Here is a 21379-nt window from a genome sequence, read left to right as displayed (position 1 = left end):
GCCAAATGCCTGGGATACTTCTTCTTCTGTTCCCTTACTTGAATATGAATCCCTGATGTCCTTGTGTCATGTGCCGGTATTCTGTGAATCTCTGCACCATGTCTATGCCAGTGACAGAACTTGTGACACCGTGTCACAGCATTGTATTTGTTGTGAGAAAATGTTTATCTTAAAGTTCTAACATGTCTCACGTCATACTATAGGCTCTGAACTGATTATTTTCTTACATTTCCACAAGCTGAGGACTACGGTGCCAAGTTGAGAGATATCTCCATAAATACAGTTGTTATTTTTCAGCACAGTCTGTCATTTACAAATTTAGCAGGTTGTTAAATTCCCCGTCTAGTGAGCTGACACAGCCTGCTGCTGTGAATGCAGAGTGGCGCTTGTGACAAAGAAGAGAGTGTGATTGCTGAATAGTTATCAAGCATCTGCTGCAGCTGAGCATGAAATGGGGGGTGAATAAAAAGTGTGTGTGTGTGTGGGTGTGTTTTTGTGCTGCTCAAAAGCTGAGGTGCTGGTTGTTTGAACTGTGTGTTTTAAGTGCGCCATCCTCACTTCCAATGGACCGAGCAGCAAACAAACCTTCAGCCAAGCCAGTGTTACACTAAATATAGGTCCTCTATTAGCATAAAGACACCTAAGAGTCATTAATGCAGTGTCAAACTGTGTTTTTACAGACAGCTGAGAAACTGAATGTGTCATAAACAAGATATTAATGTAAAATCTTTCAACAAGTAACATTTAGAGCACTGTATACATGTTCCTTGTCAAACTAACCATCCTCATTGACTAATTCATGCTCGTTTTGCATCTTGTATCAAAACCTTGGCTGCTTCCTTAATTAATAATGTCAATTATCAAGGCCTAGATGCGTTGGAAGGTGAATTTTTGAAATTTGGAGAGAGCTAGGCTGACTATTCCCCACTGCTTCCTGTTTATGCTAAGCTATAAGCTAAGGTAAGTGCTCCAGCTCCAACTCTGGCTTCAGAATTAGCGCACAGACACGAGAGTGGTATCAATCTTCTCAGCTAATTCTTGGCATAAAAGCAATTCTAAACGTCTATGAACATAAAGAGCAGAGAACTCTCAAATAGAAAGATAGTATGTGCTGGACAAAGCAAACAAAAAGTCTGGATACACAACATCCTTCACTTTCATGCCTTTTTGTAATTTTTTTCAGCCGATTATCAGTGGAAGTCTGTGTCGGATAAAATGGATAAGATGTAACAACAGGAGCCAAGTTTCATCCAAGTGTGAAGCTATGTAGGTTTGTCTGGCTTTAAATTACAGGGCCGTGAATATCAATACAACCATAAAATTCTGTGGAACATCCTGCATTAAAAGAAGCACTAAAACTAATTCTGCCTAAACATTACTGCTGCTGAAACTGCATCGGAATTTTAGGATATTTTTTTCACGTCATCTCTGAGCCGATCTGATGCATCTCAGACATTTAAAGAGCGTGGACCTGCAGCCTGCCAGGTCATAACGACTTCCCTCCCCTCTCTTTTGCAAGATACAATCATAGGCTGTCAGAGATATCAGCTAGAGCCAGTTCAACTTTTCCCAACTTTGTGCAAGACGTTTGCAGCAATAGTAGGCGCCTGTTTTCTCTCTCTCTCTCTCTCAGCTTGACAGGTGAGAATTATACTGTGTCCTTGTCATCTGCAGAGAGAGAGAGAGAGAGAGACAGACAATATTCTCCTAACAGAGCTATTTTAGACTGTGGCAAGCCTGCCTCCATCTTTCGCTATCATGCATCTCCATCTGGTGAAATCTGTAATGCTGTTCAAAAGTCAACAGACTGCTACGATTGATATTGACGGGAGGGAAAATAAAGCAGTGAATGGATTTCAGCTTCAGGTGATTCATTTCAGACAAGAGATGATGGAATTATTGTCTTTTTCTTAATGGAATCCAGTTTGGTTTGCAATCAGTGAAATGAATTAATAAAAAAGAAAAAAAAATAGAGGAACACACGGACAGACACACACACACGTTAGGAGAGGATAGATGAGATGATTCGTTATTATTTGTTCCTTGTTTCATAATCGTACCTGACATGGCAGCAGAAGTCCAATGAATGAGTTTTGACTTCCGTGGGACCATGGAGGTGACCTGAGAGCCAGAGCCGGTCCTCCCAGCCCCTGACCTTCCCCGCAGCCACTTCAGCTGGGGGGAGATGTCCTGGCCGGGTGAGGTGGAGGTTTGGGTGCAGGACTTTTCTCTCCTCTTCTCTCTTTTTGTTCCACTGCCAGCTGGAGCAGCAGTCAGCTCTGAGGAGATGGGGGGATCTGTTCCTTCATCTTCTGTTCTCTTCCTCTTCTTCTTCTTCTTGTTGCCGGAGCGCGGGGAGAAGAAGGAAAAAGAAAAGAAAAGAAAAAAAGATTCAAGCTCAAGTTAGTTTTACTCTCTATAGCACACAGTTAAGATTTACTACATGCATAATAGGTTTCAATCCACCGGTAGAGCAGCACAACATGGATGACACAAATCTCCCTTGTTACCATTGACAGAAGGCAATAATTTTACCTGCTGCCATGTTGTATCCTGGTAACACAGAAGAGAAATCTGAAAACCACCCAACTGCAATTGCAGCTCTGCACAGCTCTTTCAACAGGCCAGATTCCCGCTGTAATCTACTGCACATTAAGTGTCATGCAACCTGTAAGTGTGTTTTAAACACACAAAACTTTCTAAGACTAACTTTTCTCCTGATGCCATCAAAGTCAGTAAATAACAGTCCAGATGCACTTTGTTTAAGAGACCAAAATGAACTGAAGTGCTTTTCGAGCTCTGTACGACTCACAGTTGTGTTTTATATTTCAGTCATAAAGCCACATGAACTGACAACAGGTGAATATTCAGATTCAGATAGTTCAGTTCAGCCTCAATCTATTGTGCAACTTATTGCACATTGTCAAATTTAGTTTAAAGATGCATTTCCTCCCCATCATCTCTCAAACACATTTACACCACAGAAGGCAAAACTAAGTGTTAGGTACTGCAGGTTCCACAGTTATTGAATATGGAGCAGGCAGACGTTAGAAAGAAACAATGGGCCACTCATTCGGAGGCGAAGATGTCAAAGTATTGTATACTGTAGGTTTTAGTTAGATGAGAGGACGAGGAGGAGACAGAGGGAGACACAGAGAGAGACAACACGCTGCGTCTGAGGATATTGTGGCAGAGACACGTTGGGCTGCACAATGCAAACAGTTTCTGTTTAGTGTAAGTCCAAAAGTTGGTGGAGATTTACATTTTAGAAACAATTTTAGTTTCCTCTGTCACACTGATAAAATTCCTTAGAAATCTGTGTCTTAACTTAAACAATGATGCAAGAACTTTCATTTTTGTGTTAGTGATGAATTCAGTGATGACGTTATATGTTGACTAAGTGACGTCCTTTTTCTGGACAAATTAAACAGTGGTTATCTACTGGTGTCTGTGATGACTCACATGAGTACTGCATTCCCCACTTACTGTGTTGCCGTCCGGTGGCACCACCATCTCACTTGGTGTCCACGCGCTGGCAAAGTTGAGGAACATCCACTTGTCCTCGTCGTCCTCGTCTGCCTTCAGGTATTCCTTCTTCCCATCCAGAGTGCTGTTGGTCACTCTTACCTGAAGGACAGCGGACATTCAGTTCTACACTACAGTGTTTTGTTTTGTTTTTTTTTAATCATGTTGTTACATGTTACCCATGTTACCTTCTTGTTGATCATGGACCACATGACAGCATCAAAGGTGCCATTGGCAATGAGGTAGTGCACGTTAATGGAGGAAGTTTGCCCGATGCGGTGGGCTCTATCTTCCGCCTGCTTGATATGACCGGGGTTCCAGTAGAGCTCGGCAAAGACCACATGGCTGGCAGCGGTGAAGGTCAAACCCTGGAGAGGACACACACAGGGACAGACAAATAATAACCCAATCAGAACAAAAATACCTCATTCAACCACCACAAATGGAACACTCCAACCATTTCCAATGAAATTTAATTTGGTGAAATCCTATTCAATAACAGAACATTAGATGAACATTAAATTGCCGTGTAAGTGCTTCGAGCATCTACCTCCTTTGACTGGAATGCACAATATTGGGTCCCTTGGAATAACTGATGTCAGTGAGTTTATTAAGTTTGCTATTAAGAGTAAAACATTTTCAGCACTTATTTCTATTTGGACAAACCCTGATTGTGATTCACTACAACCAATAACAGATGTCATTATTGCTAATACAAACCAAATGACTATATTTAGCCTATTAATTGTTGCACTGTAGTACTACAGTGCTTATTCATTTCCCTTCCCTTGACTAGTGACAGCTGAGGCCCACCGAAAGAGGACAGCATTTATTAAGTACAGTATTTGGGGTAACTTTATTAAACATTCTTGTTGATGAAATACAATTATCTTTCAATGACTATTTTAGGACGCAGAGTGTGATTTGTGACCTCCAAGTCATCTGAATTGCAGATTTTGTTTACAATGGTTACAGCTAGTTACTTTTATGCATGTGTGTAAATACCTGACCAGCAGCCTGAATGCTGAGAACGGCCACTCGGATTTTCGGGTCACTCTGAAACTTATGCACCAGCTGGATTCTTTCGGAGGGCGGGACCTTTCCGTCGATACGGATATAACTGGCCTGACAGAACAGAGACAAGAATATTTAATTTTCAGAGGGAAAGCTCAGTTCACAATAGCTGACAGCAGGGAAGTGCTAATCCAGACAGTGATGACTGCCATGTGCGAGCAGCAGCAGGCAGCTATCGCCAGTGAAAAACACACTGTATCCTACCTGCTGAGCACCAAACGCCACAAAGTTTACTTCGTGTTTTACTTTGTGATCAAACCATGGAAATGTCTGTGACAAAGTATAATGTAAAGGCAGCACAATAGATGCATAAAAGTCATGAAGTCAGCAAGTCAGTTATAATATCTGTCTAAAGTTTGTTAACATTGGCTAACATTAACATCAGACCAAGTAAGGCTGAAGCTGCAAAAGTGCTGAGTGTGTTGAATTGAGGAAGCAGCCGTTCCACTGGTTGTGAATTCAACTTTTCTAGAGGAAGTGAAAAGTGACAGAGACTCGCCATAATTCCAATTTTCAAGGCCAGATCAACAAAGTCCTTTGTGACTAATAGAGACGTGCACTGGCCTGGATATGTAGCCAGGCTGTCATCTGAAGTGAACCTCTCTCCTTTATGCAAATGCATATTGGGGAAGGATCATGCTAATAATTGTAGGAGATAATGTAAGCGTGGTTGTTTGCACATTCCATTTAGTTCACTAAAGGTTCACACAATTTGCAAGGGATACTATTGTCTGCCTTTAAAAAGCTGGTGCACATTTGTGCTGGAGCATTAAGGGAGAGGAGCGTTTCATTATCCTGTTTTCTATTCTGTCGATTTTCCAATGACAGACGCGAGAATAAACGCACAATAGGAAACACAACATAAAATAGCTTCTTTGAAAGAAAATGAGAGCAGTATTAATAACACAATATTTTGTAACATTTTGTAACACTAAACAAAGAGAGCAGTGGCTGCACGTTCATTAAAACCTGAACTTGACATTCGCTGAGCTGCTAATGCACTCTGTGGCCACTGCACTCTTTTGATTTTGGTCCACCGGTCCCGTGGAGCTGCTCAGTGGCTGTCAGTAGGAGAGTGTGTTCATACTGTGCAGCTCCCACATGTGAATGTAACTGTAACTGCGTGAGCATGGAGGAGATTCTCGCTGGGAAAGAACACAGAGGTCTGTTTGACTTTTCCTGCAAAAATAAAGGTCAGATAAATATGCTCACAGAGAACCAGGCGGGTTAAACAACATCTCAAGGTCATAAAAACATTCTCAAATCAACCTGCTGTTTCAACAGAGCTGTTTGCCTCTTGCATTCAGTGCACCACATTTACCAGTTTAAAATATTTACAACTTTATAAAACCAGTTTGACGCCAGCGAGAAATGGGAATGTGCGGAACATAAAATCAGTGATAACGTCATGTGATTGGAGCAGAGTCGCTCGTCTCTGCCGAGCTTCTCATCACAGCACTTTGCCTGTCGTTCCTTTTTTTAGCCCATCTCTGTTAATTGGTGAGTGCGAACGCACCAGAGAATGAGCGTCTCACGGAGGAATGTGTTATCACACGTCGTACCGCAGCATTACATTCAGTCAACACCTCCTCGACCCCTGCGACACACACACACACAAGCACGCGCATATACGCAGACACACACTTGAACTCTTTCACAGGTTGCCGGCACCGAGCTAAAAGATATCGTTTGCTTGTGATGACTTGTGAAATACGCCTTGGGAGATTAGTTGTGGAAGTAAAGTTTACTTTAGAGAAAAAGAAGAGTTTTCTTTAAGAATGAGAGAAAATGTAACACTCTTAGATGGTAATTAATAGATAACTTATGTTCTGTTTTACTGTGTTTCAAAATTCTAATATGTTAATTATCTAAATACTATACCTGCATTACACTGTACACCTGAATTTAGCATATAAGCGGAAGGCTCAAATAATCCAGGACTTCTAACATCTGCTGTATATCCCCTGCTGAAGCACAAGCCCAACCTCTGAGCCTAGAGCTCTGTACACTGTCTAAGTTAATCATGGATATGGAAGGGATCTGACTTATAAACACAGCGGGACTATGGATGAAGGAATAAAATGTAAGTATGGGGCCAATTACCTCTGGTTAGCCAGAAAGGTGGAGTGAAATATGGATAAATTCTGCACATTTAGTGTTTCCAGGTTACTGTTAATGGGTAATTCAGGTCTCTGTGGCTGGAAAAAAACTTTCAAATCTTAAATGGAAATGACGGAAGTGAACATTTGTGCCAAGCTGAAATATCAACCATATAAAAACAGTGCTCCCTCTTGTCGCACAGTGATTAATAGCACAAGGCTAACACACATCCTAGGTCTTTTTAAAAGACCTCTACGAGGACTTAGGAAACCAGATCAAAACTTTGAGGAGCGTTGTGATATAGAAGCTTCGTGCACAGGAAGCTGGTTTTGGACTGTGCTGACAAATTAAAACGTATAACGTTTGCTTGACCAATCACCAGTGACAACAGGACCCCTGCAAATACCTGGAACTTGGATTTAGTATCACCAAATTTATTTCCAGGAACCCGTGATGATGGGTACGTGTTATGTTTCTGCAGTGAAATAGACTAACTGTCCATGTATCGGAAATATAGATATATCTGTACATATATATACACACCCACTCACATAGAAACATCTTTGGAAATCCATACATATACACATACATCCATAAATAGATAAGTGTGTCCCTGCAATCAGTGCAGTATTGTGTTCAGAGCTGCAAAGGAAGATGGGATGCAAAGATGTGCTTTAGTATCCTTTATCTACCTCTTGATAGTTATGGCTTTAACTAAGATCCTAAAGATCGGGGTTGGGGAGACCAATGATTTTAGAGTCAGTGTCTGTGATAAGGGCAACTGAATTACTCTCATTTTAAAAAATGACAGTAGTCTGTTTGGAACCCTAAATCCTTCCTAAGCACTTCCTTTCAGGTGCTACCACCGCTCGAACACATTTTAAGAAAATCCAGTTGCCTGCGAACTGCCTGAGGTTACCTTGGCCTCGATGACGGCCTCGGTGCAGGCCTGCAGCATGGTGTGGTGGTGGGCGAACACCAGGAACTTCAGCTGCTCTGCCTCCAGCATCGCCTTAATGTAGTCCTTCACAGCTCCCACCTGACCACAGACACACACACACACAGAGAAACAGAAATAGACACAGATGAAAGAGAGCTACTGAATCCATCACTTCACTGCTCGACCACACACAGAGGAATCGGCTAGATCAGTGAAGAAGTCAATTAATCACCACGGCATCCTTTCTGTGTGATCGATTCTCTATTGAATGCCAGGGATCCAGACTTTAAAAGGAGAGAGCACACAGAGCGACTGGGGCGCATTTGTCAGCTCACAGATAGTGAGAGCAAATCAATAACTCACAACTCGGAGATATGATTGGTGTGTGCTCCCTGTTGTTTTTTTTTTTTTTTTTTTTGGAGGGGGGGGCTGGTGACAAAAGATACAAGAAAATTCACCTTTTGATCCACTGCAAACCAGACAAATGTCACAATGTACAACAGCTTCATAAAGATAAAGCACCTTTTCAAATGTAACTGAAGGACTGTTTTTTTATAAACCAGAATTAAATATATTTAATGTAGCTATCAGGATAACAATCTGTTTTACTGGGCTGATGTTGTAGTGGACTGACAAACTAAGTAAATTAAAATGTTCAACACTTTATGTGACTGCACTCAGAACCTTTTTAGATTTTTTCCCCCAAAAACAAATATATTAGGCTGGTTACCTGTCAAAGTGACAGTTAATACACTAAGTAAAAGTTCAGTTTCTCAACTATTTTACTCTGGAGTTATTTGCTTGTTTTTTTTTTTCCTTACATAACCCTGTTTTTATTCATGCCTGACATTTTTTGTTTTCTTTTTACCTGTTAGTCTTGTTTTATTTATGAAGTCATGTGGTAACAAAGCCTTAAAAACATCACAGTCCAAATTTAACAGCATCTTGCTGGTTTCTGCTGAAGCCTCCGACCTTGATTGACAGTGTGAAGCTAACAATCTAAAAAAGAAAGCAGCAGAAGTGCGAGTGAGTTAACTGTACCCTGCAGGTATCCGTATCTATCATTTCACCGTGCGCTGCTGCCCAGCGATCACACTGTGATGGCTGTGGCCGTTCCCGCTACCTTCTGCAAAGCTGGAGTCGATGTGCTGTATGAGCGTGTCATTGAGCATCCGGGCTCGGCTCATTTCAGAGCCCCAGGCCAAAAAGCTGCCAAGAATAGCACCAACTAGTGAGAAATACTGAGGTTTGATTTGAGTCAAACAGAGCCCTTACTAGACGGTTTTGGAGACAGGCCTTTCTCCATGGTGTGAATCCCACCCCTATAATCTCCGCACCTCCTGCAACTGACAACCTCTGCAGCCATCACACCTGCTCTGGTGGGAGAACCTCTGCTTTGCCTTGCTGATAATTAGCCGATGCGCCTGATAATGAATCTCTCCGCCAGGCCTGCCGACCCTGTTCTGATCTGGGGGGTCCTCATTACTGACGGCTTGGCTTCGCCGGCTTCCTTCCGCTGAGTTTAATTAGTGCACAAACTTCTCGGCTGTCTGAAGCGGCCCGTTAGCTTGCTTTAAAGTCCAGCTTTAGAGCTGTCCTCTCTGGGTAATTGGGAGCAGATGCTTGGCGGGTAAAGCAATAAAAATACCCCAAAGGCGTTTGGCAGCTCCGTCGCCAGGCAGACTGGCAGGCAGGCAGGGGCCGTGATGCTCGTCAGAGTGACATAGATGTGTGAATCTATCACACCATCCCACCCCTCCCGATGATCCAAAAAAAGAAGAGAGAACGCATCTTTTTTTTCTGAAGTAGAGAAAGTGTGTCTGACTCTAAAAACCGATAGGAGAGGAAATGAGACTGGGCCAGAAGTATCGGCTTTGAGGTGGGCGAGGAGGTAGGTGGGCGAGGGGGGGGGCTTTGTAATGAAAGGAGGTCCAGTGTTAGGCTAAACTGAGCAGAAATCCAATCAGCAAACAATGCCAAGCGCAAAAAAGATCCAAGCTTGGAGGCAGGCTGAGCAAGAAGCATGTCGATGATTGCATTCTGTGGTTATCTCCGGTCTTCGTTGACCTTGGGGCCGCGCTCCTCATGGCTGAGGGCGTCAGGCTAATTGAGAGGAATGCCAGCCCTCGAACATGGCAGATGATTGGAAACAGATACTATATTTGGTGGAAATGTTTACTCAACTACAAATCTAAGACACTGAGGAAGTGCCTCTTTCTTCGCATGAGGATTACAGAGGCTGGGAACTGATGAGAGGTTTAAAACTATATTACTATGTTAAAAATGTTTCCACTGAGGAACAGGAAATATAAATGCTTGTTAGGTTCTCATCACCAGTTGCTCTGACCCCAACCTTCCTCATACTGTATGCATCCAGCCACCTTCCCACATTGCTTATTTCTCTCTCATTAAAAAAAAAATGTCACTTCAAACTGAGAGCCGACTGAGTTTCCATGGCAACAACATCACAGAGATGCTATTTTAGTGCGGTGTGTAACTTTGAGATAAGGTGTAATCATGCCAGGCTGGACACAACTAAATAATACCTCAGTTATAACTCTCTACTTTGTCTAAGTGCTTTCACTGGCGACCATTAGGCTCTGTTACCATGGCAATGCTTTCCCATGAGATCTCACTGAGTGGTCGGCCAAGCGCTCAAATTACGTTCCTTAGCCAATTTTAAGCTATTTAAACTGTTCTGGATTATATATATGTAGTTTGTTTTTTGTTTTTTTTTTAGCTGTCAGCTTTCAGAGGAGTTACAGAGGTTAAATATCTTTGGAATCTTAACCACATGCCACATTTCCATCATTCTAGGAAAGTATCTGCTGTTTTGTTGACTTCATGTCAATATGGCGCTAATGATGTAATGATGCCTGTTTTCTCAGTTTGTCTATCTTTGGAAAGCTACACAGGGACTACAAATACTTTTAACACAAATATTATTAAAACTGTAAAACATATAGATTCACGGCTGTTGCCATATTCCCTGTAAGCTAATTTAACTTTCATAAACCATGAGTAATACTGGGGAAGCAGGTAACCTGTCCATGCATATTGGACAACCTGTACTGTCCAATATGCATGGAGCTCCAGGAAATACTGGGCTGCAGACAAAAAAAGACAAGGATTCACATGTCTTCTTCTTGTCTGAATGAATCTGGCTAACCCGTTTATTGTTCCTCCATGAATCTGATTCATTCAGTTTTTAATGATCATCCACACTTTAACTGAATCCAATGCTGCTCTGTCTGAGCTGCTGCAAAAGTTAACTTTTTTACTGCCGGTTAGATAATAATAAAACTGAGAGCAGAGCTAGTGGTGAAAGCAGCTCATGTTAGATGTTGACTGCAGCTTACCGCCAATAAAGGTCTGAGTGCATTAAATACAAATGCCCTGAGATGAAATATCACTCTCTGCATCTGGGCATTAAACTACTATGATGTATAAAGGAGAGGGCTGATGTTGTTCTCTGTTTTTCTTATTGTCAGCAAAATCCATGAAAAGCCCAACACTAACAATGCCTCAATACTTTCTTGATTTTTCTCCCCTGTCTGTGGCACACAGCCCCAAACCCATGGGCTCCTACTGAAGATCTTTGAAAAATGGACCACAAATATATATTCATTTTTAAAAAAGCCAATTTTGACACCAGATCTATTGTATGGCATAATGACATAGGTTGGACTAAAGATATACTCTACCACCACCTTTTCTCCCATTACCTTGGCTATAGCTGTTTCCTGGTACATCTGTGCGACCAGCTCCAAGACCTCAGTGGGCCTGTTTGACCCCCGTCCCTTCATCAGACGCTCCCATTTGGCTAAGCTGGCTGAGGCCTTCTGCAAGCAAGGAGAGTGCAAAGACAGTGAGGCTGCGTCCTTTATTTCTTCATCCACCCTTCTCTCTCTCTCTTGTTCGCTTCTGTTTTTGAGATATAAAGGGCAAAACAATTAATGGTGCTGCTGGGTGTCCTACTTTTCCTGGAAGAGAAAGAAAAAGAGAGGAAGAAAAAAAGGGAGAGAGAGTGAGAGAGAGAGAGAGAGAGGGAGAGGGAGAATTCCCAAGGATGCCACCCCCTCTGACTGGGCTGCTGTGTTAGGTGGGTCATGAGCGTCTCCCAATTATAGCCGGCTTGTGACAAGCTGGGGTCGAAGATGGAGAAGCAGCCAGGCCGGTGCAATAAATCAAAAACGGCTCGCGTGCTCTCAAGGTGATTGGCGAGAAGTATTTAAGGTGGGAGTGGAGAGCGGAGAGAGGATCGCAGTTGGAGAGGCTGCTGGTGAAGAGCAGCATATGCTACTCCGCTCATAAACAAGACACGCAGAGAGGCCGCGCATTTGTTGTCAACATGTAGGTTAGCCCTGTTTATCATAAAAACAGGACTCATACAGAACTTAGTCAAATAGCTGCAGGGGTCTGCACTTTTTTTTTCATTTTTTTGTACTACAATGCAACATATTATGTAGAACTCTGACAAGAAAAGCAGCGTGTCGTACGTTTGATTCAATTTTCGTACAATAACTCCAGCATATATTTAATTTCAAGTGCTTCATAAGAGTGCTGAACCCCCTTGACTTTTTTAAATTGTCTAACTTTAAACCACTTTGTCATTAAAGGTTATTTTGCGCCTATTGTTAACAACTCTCAGTTTAATCTGTCTGAATTCAGGCTGCAAGATGACAAAACGTGTAAAGTTTCCACAGGAATGAGCACTTTCTTACAGCACTACACATCAGCTGAAAAAAACTGTGAACCATATGGCAAGCTGAATGAAGAGGTGGCTGCGCGTGATTAAGCACATACACACACATCACGGCGGGTGAGTGTGAAGGGGGTCGGAGGGGAAGAAAACAGGGTGAGAACGGGAGAGAAGCCTTATTAATGAGAGCTCACACACATATAATGGAGGCTTCCTCAGAGAACAAGTTTCAGTACTGCGTTTTGCCTGAGCTCGACACTGGTACAATGAAAAAGTGCAATAATTAGCATTTCAATAGATTCAAACCTCGTCAAAGTCAAGGACGGTAGAATGAATAAATAGTATCATATCGGAGAAGCACAAAGCTGCATTTCCTTTATGTTTTCCCTCAGATGTTTCACTGAGCAGCACCTGCAGAAACTGCTACGACTGTCTCTCAATGTTGTTTTTTTTTTTTTCTAATTAAAAATTTTACATTCCAGCATTTCTTTATAATCTGCTGGAAAAAAAACCTGAGTGGCTAAACACTCCACCCTTGATGATATTCACTAGACTAACACTAACAAAAGGCCAAGGCTGAAAATGTAAAGGGCAGGAGGGGCATAAAAAGTGTCTGGCTGTGGAAGATAAAAGCCGTCATTAGGGAGTAAAATGAAATAGGAGGAATGAACTGGTGAGTGGTCCTGTTATACAGTTTATATCGTCACAGTTTGTTTAGAGGAAAATAATGTCCACCCAGTCTTTTATTTTTATATTGTTCATATTTCCCTGCTTTTGTGCTTTTAGGAGGCGCAGTGGTTGTGGATTTGGGTGACTGGCCGCCTCATACCTCCCTTTTTCATCTCACAACCAGTCCACTTAGCTGTGTGGATGAAATGTCTGTCTATTCTTCTCAGAGGACAAATTCATATTTAAAAACTATATAAATAAAACTCACAGATTCATCTCATGAACAAAAAAAAAACCTAAACTGTAAAGCAGAATAGCTTTTGTGCCGTCGTGTTTTTGGGGTTTTTTGGGGTTTTTTTTTGTTTTCGCAAAAGACAAATGATCTCCAAGCTCATTCCTCTAAGGATATCACGCATGGAAGCTGCTGTTTCAGCCAGCTTGAGATAAGAGAGCAAGGCGAGAACAACTACAAGACATGACATGAACTTTTCCAGCAGTTCTACACGTACGTGCGGTGGCCTAATTGGTGCCACTATGTAGAAACACTGACCATATTTAGCCCCCAATTAAAGCGTCACTTAACATTTAGGGAGATTGGGGTAAAATCCTGCATCATCACTTTCCCGAGCAACTTCCTTATTGTTGTGTTATTCCTGGGATGGTAGCTGGGAGCATAATTAATGCTGAAAGAGCTTCTCCGGTGCTTTTCCACTACTGCTGATATAATACAAAATATAACAAAGGCTTCTTAGTGGATATTTCTGTGTGTATTGTTGCACCCAATGGGAATCTAACCCTTCGTAGCTTTGACACCAGTGACCCAATGCAGAGAGAGGAGGAGACACACTGACAGGCACGCAGGCCAGGTCAAAGCCACATTAGCATTCACGTGTACATTCCCACGCATCCAATGTGGCGTGGGAGGCAGGAACTGCAACCATAACTTTGGGGAGGCTAAAAGAGATGCGAACACCTACACACGAAACATGACATTTACTCTACAAATACCCTGGTATCCTTTTTACAGTGGTGGAAAGACAACACGCGCACTTGCACACGCGCACACCTCATATATACACAGATCTCAGTGTATCTTCGTTTCATTGAAAGTAGAGTTAATTTTAAAGCAGCAAAAGGCAGTTTTACAGACAGTTAGGTCCGAATGGAAGCATCACGCATCATAAATGAACGGATGGATGAGTGAGCGGCAGGCATCAGGTTCATGTTTAGCGGGATGACCGGTCTGTGACGCCGAAAGAGAAAAACAAAGGGATGATTCATTTATGCTATAAAATATAGCTGAAAAAAGAGAAAGGGGGCACACGCAAGAACATTTTCTTGTTCTTATCCTAAAATCTCTCTCATATTCTCTGTGTGTGTTGAGGAATGTACCAACCTGGAGATAAGAGAATTTCATTTTGGCAAACAGTGTGAATCTGTAGTTTCACGTTTAATCACAATGTGACTCTAAATTGGTCATTTAGAAGTAATAAGTCTGGTCCCCGTTTGAAATTCTGGAGACATATATTAATGAGCATAACAAGCAAATGCCAAGAGAAAAACATCCCCTCAGCATCACCTAACAAGTACCTTTGCAGCCTTCTTGGGCAGGTCGAAGGCGATACGCTGGCGGATTTTGGGGGGCAGCTGACTGAGCACATTGGCCTTGAGACGACGGATCATGATCTGGCTCAGCTGCTGGTGCAGCTCCGTCAGGTTGGACGCACCACGACAATCCCAGACCCTATGACACCCAAAGTACCTGTGAGATATTGAATGAGAGGTGAAGCTAAAGCTGGGCCTGCTGATGCATTTGTGTGTGTGTGTGTGTGTGTGTGTGTTGTTTTTTTTCCTTACATTTCTCACTGAGAGAAACTTCCGAAGAAAACATACTTATTTACAGCACTGCCCTGAAGGAATAGTTAAACACATTTAAACATTCCCACCTGGGAGCTGCCCAGCACTACAACAGCTTTTACCACTGAGCAGCTCTGCTGGAGCAGTTGGAGGATCAGTTTTTTGCTTAAGGGCAATTTGCAGAGCAGGAAACTATTTTGTCTAATGGCCACGGCAGCAGGTTCATCCCAAAACTCACCGGCAACTTTCACAATTTATCAGCCAAATGGATTTTTAGAATAGAACTGGCCCTACATACAAAGGCTGGTTATCTGCCATATTGGCTGGAAGTGCGGACGAAGTTAACAAGGCACTGCCAAAATTTGCTGTTTCACACTTCGGTATTCAAACTCGTTGTTGCTGAGGGAAGAGGAACTGACTCACTCCTCCTAAAATAATGTTGATGCCTTGTGTGGGGATTTGAACCAGCAACTGTCCACCTGCTTTTCTGTCTCCCGGGCTGCTACCACAGTAACTTCACTGTTTTAAAGGGAATGCAATAGGAACACTTTGCTCACATGAAACCGCCTCGTGCACCTCTCTGCGTTTTCTGTGAATGTGTGTGTGTGTGTGTGTGGCTCTGAACGGCATTCCCCAGCCACACTAAGTGCTATTATATACAAAGTGTTATCATAAATGGCGTTGGGCCCATCCCCGACCGAGCGACTGACTTTGATGGACATCCAAAACAATGCATTTGATGTGTTTGTTCACACATGTAACTGATCGTCACTGGCAACTAGCAGCCAGTTGGCATTTAACGCTTGGCTTAAGTTGCAGCCTGGCTCTGACAACAAACCCTCAACTCCAGATTCAGGTACAGCCTGACTTACCCCAGCAGACACTTAAAAAGAGTGAAAATTAAATGGTTGGTGAGATTCATTGAAACTATATACATACTAGGGAAGACCAAACTGAGGAATTACACTTAAAGGACTAGTTTGAAATTTTGGAAAATTTAAAAAAGAAAAGGAAAAACAAATAGGGAAAGCAACTAAGAAAAGAGGAAAAAGAAAAGAGAATTTACACATAATACATGGTTACTACCTTGTAGACTGACAAGCTAAACAAGGACCCTGAGGAATACTTTGAGACTATGGTGTGTTTATTTCTGAAATATAAAATATGAATGAAATGAGAAGATAGAGTGCATGTAAAGAAGAGCAATGTTGTTAAACATTTGTACAAGGTGCATGTCAGTCTGTGTTGAAAGGTCACCTGTAATGGGCATTGCAGAATTTCACGGCGAATTCAGTCCAGGTTCCAAACCTCTTTGGATAGAGGGCATCAATCTGTGTGAACAGCTGTGCAAAAACACAGACAGAGAAACAGATCTTAACCACAGTTCTTCTTACAAGTACTAAACCACACAACACAGGGTGTGTGTATGTGTGAATGCATGTGGCTGTAAGGGGAAAGAGAGACTGACTAATTTAGCAAAAGTTACGTAGCCCCCCCTCTCAGTTCAGCACACTCAGTATTTGGTGCAACAGCCTCACCTGATCTGACTTGCAGGTTATACTCACTATTGTTAGCAATTGTTAGTCAACTTGAGACAGACATTGTGTAACAGGAATTACTGAGCCAGTTTGCGAGTTGTTTATGAGTCATTTATACTTCTGCTACTCACAAAGGTTAAACAAAGAAACAAGCTTCCTCAAAATACCATTAACTCCACATAACTGATGCAGTCATGGTTCAACTATGGACTAATTTCACGACCTTTGGTCACCCCTTCACTTTCTGTAGACACAGGATTCAGTCGTAACAGCAGCACCAATCACCTCATCTTATTCTGAGCCAGAAAGAAAATATTCCTTTAAAAAAAAAGTTATTTTTCTATTATGTCATATACATTTTAAAAATCTCCTTGACAAATCTGGCAGACTTTAGAAGTACATCATGAAGACTGCATACTGTTTTAGTTCCCGCAACTTCTCAACTTTCAGTTTTTGAAAGCTGAAAGAACACTATAACTCAAACCCTTTTTTTGGCTTGAGACACAGACCTTACCTGTTCTCACGATTAGTCTACTGTCATGAAGTGCATCTTGTGTGCAATTTATTCAAGGTCCTGTTGTCCTTCGCCTAGTTTGCCAGTCCTGTGCAACTGTGTGGTAATTTGTGTCAGCGCCAATTAACCAGGTCAAACCGTGGTGCAGTCAGACTAGGCAGAGAAAGCGAAACTGATTTGAAAATTAAATGAAATACGAACAGAGAATATCAACGACTGCTGCTAAATACTGACTGCTGACACCAAAATTATGAATCCTCACAAGATCTTATCATCACTTGATAAATTGCAAGCACCTGCTTTCTGTCATCAGTGGACATATGGCATTGTGAAAAAAGCCTTTTCATACATTAAGTAGGTAAAGACTGTGTATGCATCGCAGGTTGCAACAAAGCTCCCAGAAAGTGTGTACACACCACATCCCTGTCAATTTTCTGTATTTGCAGCAATTTCTGAAGTAATGACAGGTAATCATCAGCAAGGCGATCTGAATAAGCAGCCACAGTGAGAGCGCTATTCTAAATTCAGCGCTTGTTCAACAGGAGCTTTGCATTTTCCCCCCTCACACTGTTGATATAATAGGTGGGTGGAATGAGGGCACATCATGAACAGTGCAGCATGCCCTGAGCTGTGTGCTAACTCGATGTCAGAGCCACAGTGAGTAATGATGGCAGTGAGGAGACTGGCACAGAGGCAGGGACAGGGCTTATCAGGTTTATGCTGCGGATGATAAAATGTTATATTCAGTTTCAGATTCTAGTGGCAGAGAGAGAGAGGCAAAAAGATATCTAAAAACTAACCTCACCACTGCAGGCAGGCAGTGGCAAGGACAGGATGGCATGTATCACACACACATATGTGCAATATATAGCGCACACACACACACACACACACACACCTTCTCCGTGACACACCTTCTTGAGATTTCTTACAAGTAGTAACTTCACTTCATTTTGGAATTAATTAGCTGCCTCAGTTTCATCAGTTAATTATCGTGATCCAGCCTAGGCAATAATTAAGTTTTCCTCACAGCAACGTAGCAGCGAGATGACAGCAAGATCTGAGTCCTGTGTCACAGAGATACTTTAACATAGTCTTTAACACAGACATCCCAGTCAAAACCTATGATGTCAGGCCTGAAAAGTAGTTACGCAGCTGGTTATCAGCACAGAGTTTTAACCAACACCTTTTCCCCAGTAAGTGTCTTTACACAACCGGGACGCAATCTGATCACATCACGCCAAAGGTTGCTATCCTACAGTAGCCCCCCGGTCATTGATTTTAATATTTCATGAATAACTATTTCTATTCTTCAAGATCTCACAGTTAATTACAAGATCCTGATCTTAAAATAGTCCCAAACAAATACACAATTTCATCCTGTCTCAGTAAAGTTTGCACAAAACCTACAGTGCCAGGCTGGTCTACAACATTTCTGAGCCTTTTTTAAAAATCAAACGAGGTATTAGTTGCTCAATCAGGGTAAGGAAGATAGAAAGTAATGATTTTACTATTGCTCTCCATGCAATTTGCTGACAGTATGAAAAAACAAGGCCGGTCAACATTTGTCACACCCACACAGTCCAGATGAGGCAGATTAGCTGATTTTTTTTGACAGCTGAACTCTTAATAAATAATACCCAAGGATGCTTTCGTGAACTTTAACACTGATAGTTGCTTTTTTAAATCATGAATATTTATTTCAAGACTAATCTTCTAATCAACTTTATTTTTTCTATTCTAATATATAATTCATAAAAGTCAAAAGTTATGCGGCACCTGAGGCTGAATGGAGGAAATGTAGAGACAATGTAAATGCCTATGCACAAAGTTGTATCAGTGCCCCATCATTAGGATACAGTGGACATACAGCACTTGATTGATACTGTGCTGTATTGTTATTGACACTGTATTGTGTCTTCACATGGAGAAAGTGAAAAGATTTTCTATTCACAAAGTCCACTTCACCTTCTGCAGCTGCAGTGATGGAATGCGCCTGCAATCTACAGCTTCAATATAACATATATAAGAATGATATAATAAATCATTATGGAGAGGGGAACGGCTCGGCTGCTCTCCCAACACTGTTGTCCTGTGAAGAGCCCTTCTTATTGTCTCTAAATTCAATAGTTTCTCCCCCTGTGTGCTTCTTTTTATTACTTGTCTCATTTATTGCGGTGCAGTGTCTGTTCATATCGGGCTTTGTAAATGAAGTTTTTGCAACAAAGGTTATTGAAATAAGTCCACAGGATCCTTGAGGATAAGTGATGCCGGAGAGAGTTAATTGGCTTTTTGAATGTTGAATCTGAGTATTACCTGCTCTGGAGCAAGTTACCATGGCGATCCACCTGCACTGTAGAGTGTAACACCTTTGTGAAAAGCCAGAGCTGAGCCCTGAGTTGGCCTACTAATCTTTCGTCATGGGTTTGGGCTAACAATCCCTTTCGAAGCATATGGATATATTTTTAGAATCTGTTCAATGTGGTTTCTTAGATTAGTTCACATTTTTCCTTGTTGATTAGTTGTATGTTCAATTTTGCATCAAAAATTAAAAGCTACAGCTTGAGTGTCTATTGTTTCCCCACAGGACAATATTCAGTTCTCACTTCATCATATTTTATTACCTCTTCAGGGCGACCCAGGGCTGGGGTGCCCGTGAGCAGGATGGCTCGCTTGGCGCTCCGAATGAGAGGAACCATAATCTTGGTCCGCATCGCTTTCCTGCACTTGAGGTAGTGTGACTCGTCCACCACAACCACAGCGAACTTCTGCCTGGTCAGAGCATCCACCAGCAGTGTGGCGTTTGAGGTGAGCAGCCCATAACTCAACACTGTTACCTTACTGCTGCTGAAACCCCTGAGGGAACAAAGACACACACACACACACACACATTTCAGTTTCATTTGGAAAAAAGTACGATATACCACATATAAAAACTAAAACATTATGACCTCTATTTATTCAGATTTTACTGCAATGACTTATTGTCTTAATCAATTATTTTTCTGGTTATTCTCTCAATTTATCAATTAATCATTTGCTCAGTTACATGTCACACGTCACACACTAATGAAAAATCATAATTTCCCGGAGCCCAAGATGACATCTTCAAATTGCTTGTTTGGTCTGACCAACAGTCCAAAACCACAAAATATTCACTTTACAACAATACAAGTATTAGAAACAGAAAGATTCACAGAATCCTCTGTAAATTAGCAGTTATTTCTGTTAGATTTGGGGGCTGTAACTAAGTCACGTAGCTGCTCTGAAACAGCAAAAGAAATGCACACTTTTTTTTTTTTTTACACAAATAATAAGTCAGGAAATATTCTATCTTGCACCTACAGTGGCATGCAAAAGTTTGGTCAAAATTTCTGTTAATGTGAACAGTTAAGCAAGTGGAAGATGAAATGATCTCCAAAAGGCATAAAGTTACTCTATTGTAATATTGTAAATAATATCAGTGTATGATTTTTGTTTTCTACAATTTTAGAGTGAAAAAAGGAAAGCAGCACCCTGCAAAAGAGTGGGAGACTTGAGCTCTCAGGTAACTTTGACCAAGGTATCAGACCTTAATTAGCCTGTTAGGGTCACAGCTAGTTCACAATCATCATTAGGAAAGCCCAGGTCATGCAAATTTCAAAGCTTTATAAATACCCAGACTCCTCTAGCCTTGTCCCTACAATCAGCAGCCATGGGTTCACACACAATAATTGTTAATACATGTAGGCTCTATTCCATGTTAGTTTTCCTGGGATTTGTTGGTGATAAGAAAACTCTAGAAAACCATCTGCCTCACTGCAGCACTTAGAGTGGTCACCTTTAATGATGACAAATACGATTCAATAGTTAAATACAAACTCGACATCTGTACAAATGTTCTAGAGTAAACCAGACTATTTAAAAAGGTGTGTGGACTTGATAAATGTGAAGGCACACAAATGCAGACACACAGATATGGACACAGTGCCATACACAAACTGGGACTGCAGCTTTTTCATAAATCTCCTCTTCTTGAGCGTTTAAAAAATCCATTCCTGGGCTGTATTGCAATTTCTATATTTTCCAGGTTATACGCAGCCCTAACACAAACACACAGATACACAGGCATAGTCACAGATAAACAAACAAACACAGAAGCGACATTCAGCTGCATGAAACTCAATAAGGATCTCTGAGAAATCAAAAGGCTCTAAATCTTTGCCTTCGCCACACACACATTTCCAAGCTGAAATAAAATCTAAGGTGCCATTCATGTTCTACAAAAGAACAAGTGAGTCAAAATACTGGGAGGAGGTGCTGCATAATTTTTTTTTCTTCCCTTCTCGTTCAGTCATTAACACATCCAGTTCAAGGACACATTTTCCCCAGAAGGCTTTCACAACCTCTTTGCGCCTCATCTGGGATGTGAGGTTGGGAAGGTTTTTTTTTTCCTCTCGATGTCACAAATATAGAAAGTT

General features: G+C 41.7%; 1 protein-coding gene across 1 annotated transcript in view; it reads right to left on the bottom strand.

Moving 5' to 3' along the window:
- Positions 1–21379, bottom strand: part of zranb3 (zinc finger, RAN-binding domain containing 3) — a 70066-nt gene that overhangs the window by 40965 nt on the left and 7722 nt on the right. The window contains 9 exon segments of the mRNA XM_041032806.1: positions 2061–2412; positions 3487–3627; positions 3714–3893; positions 4531–4650; positions 7619–7738; positions 11365–11481; positions 14601–14772; positions 16125–16210; positions 19544–19775. Coding sequence (XP_040888740.1) covers positions 2061–2412; positions 3487–3627; positions 3714–3893; positions 4531–4650; positions 7619–7738; positions 11365–11481; positions 14601–14772; positions 16125–16210; positions 19544–19775 — 1520 coding nt within the window.

This window comes from Toxotes jaculatrix, chromosome 24, assembly GCF_017976425.1.
Source record: "Toxotes jaculatrix isolate fToxJac2 chromosome 24, fToxJac2.pri, whole genome shotgun sequence".
Lineage (NCBI taxonomy): Eukaryota > Metazoa > Chordata > Actinopteri > Toxotidae > Toxotes > Toxotes jaculatrix.
This window is presented reverse-complemented; position numbering and strand designations above follow the sequence as displayed.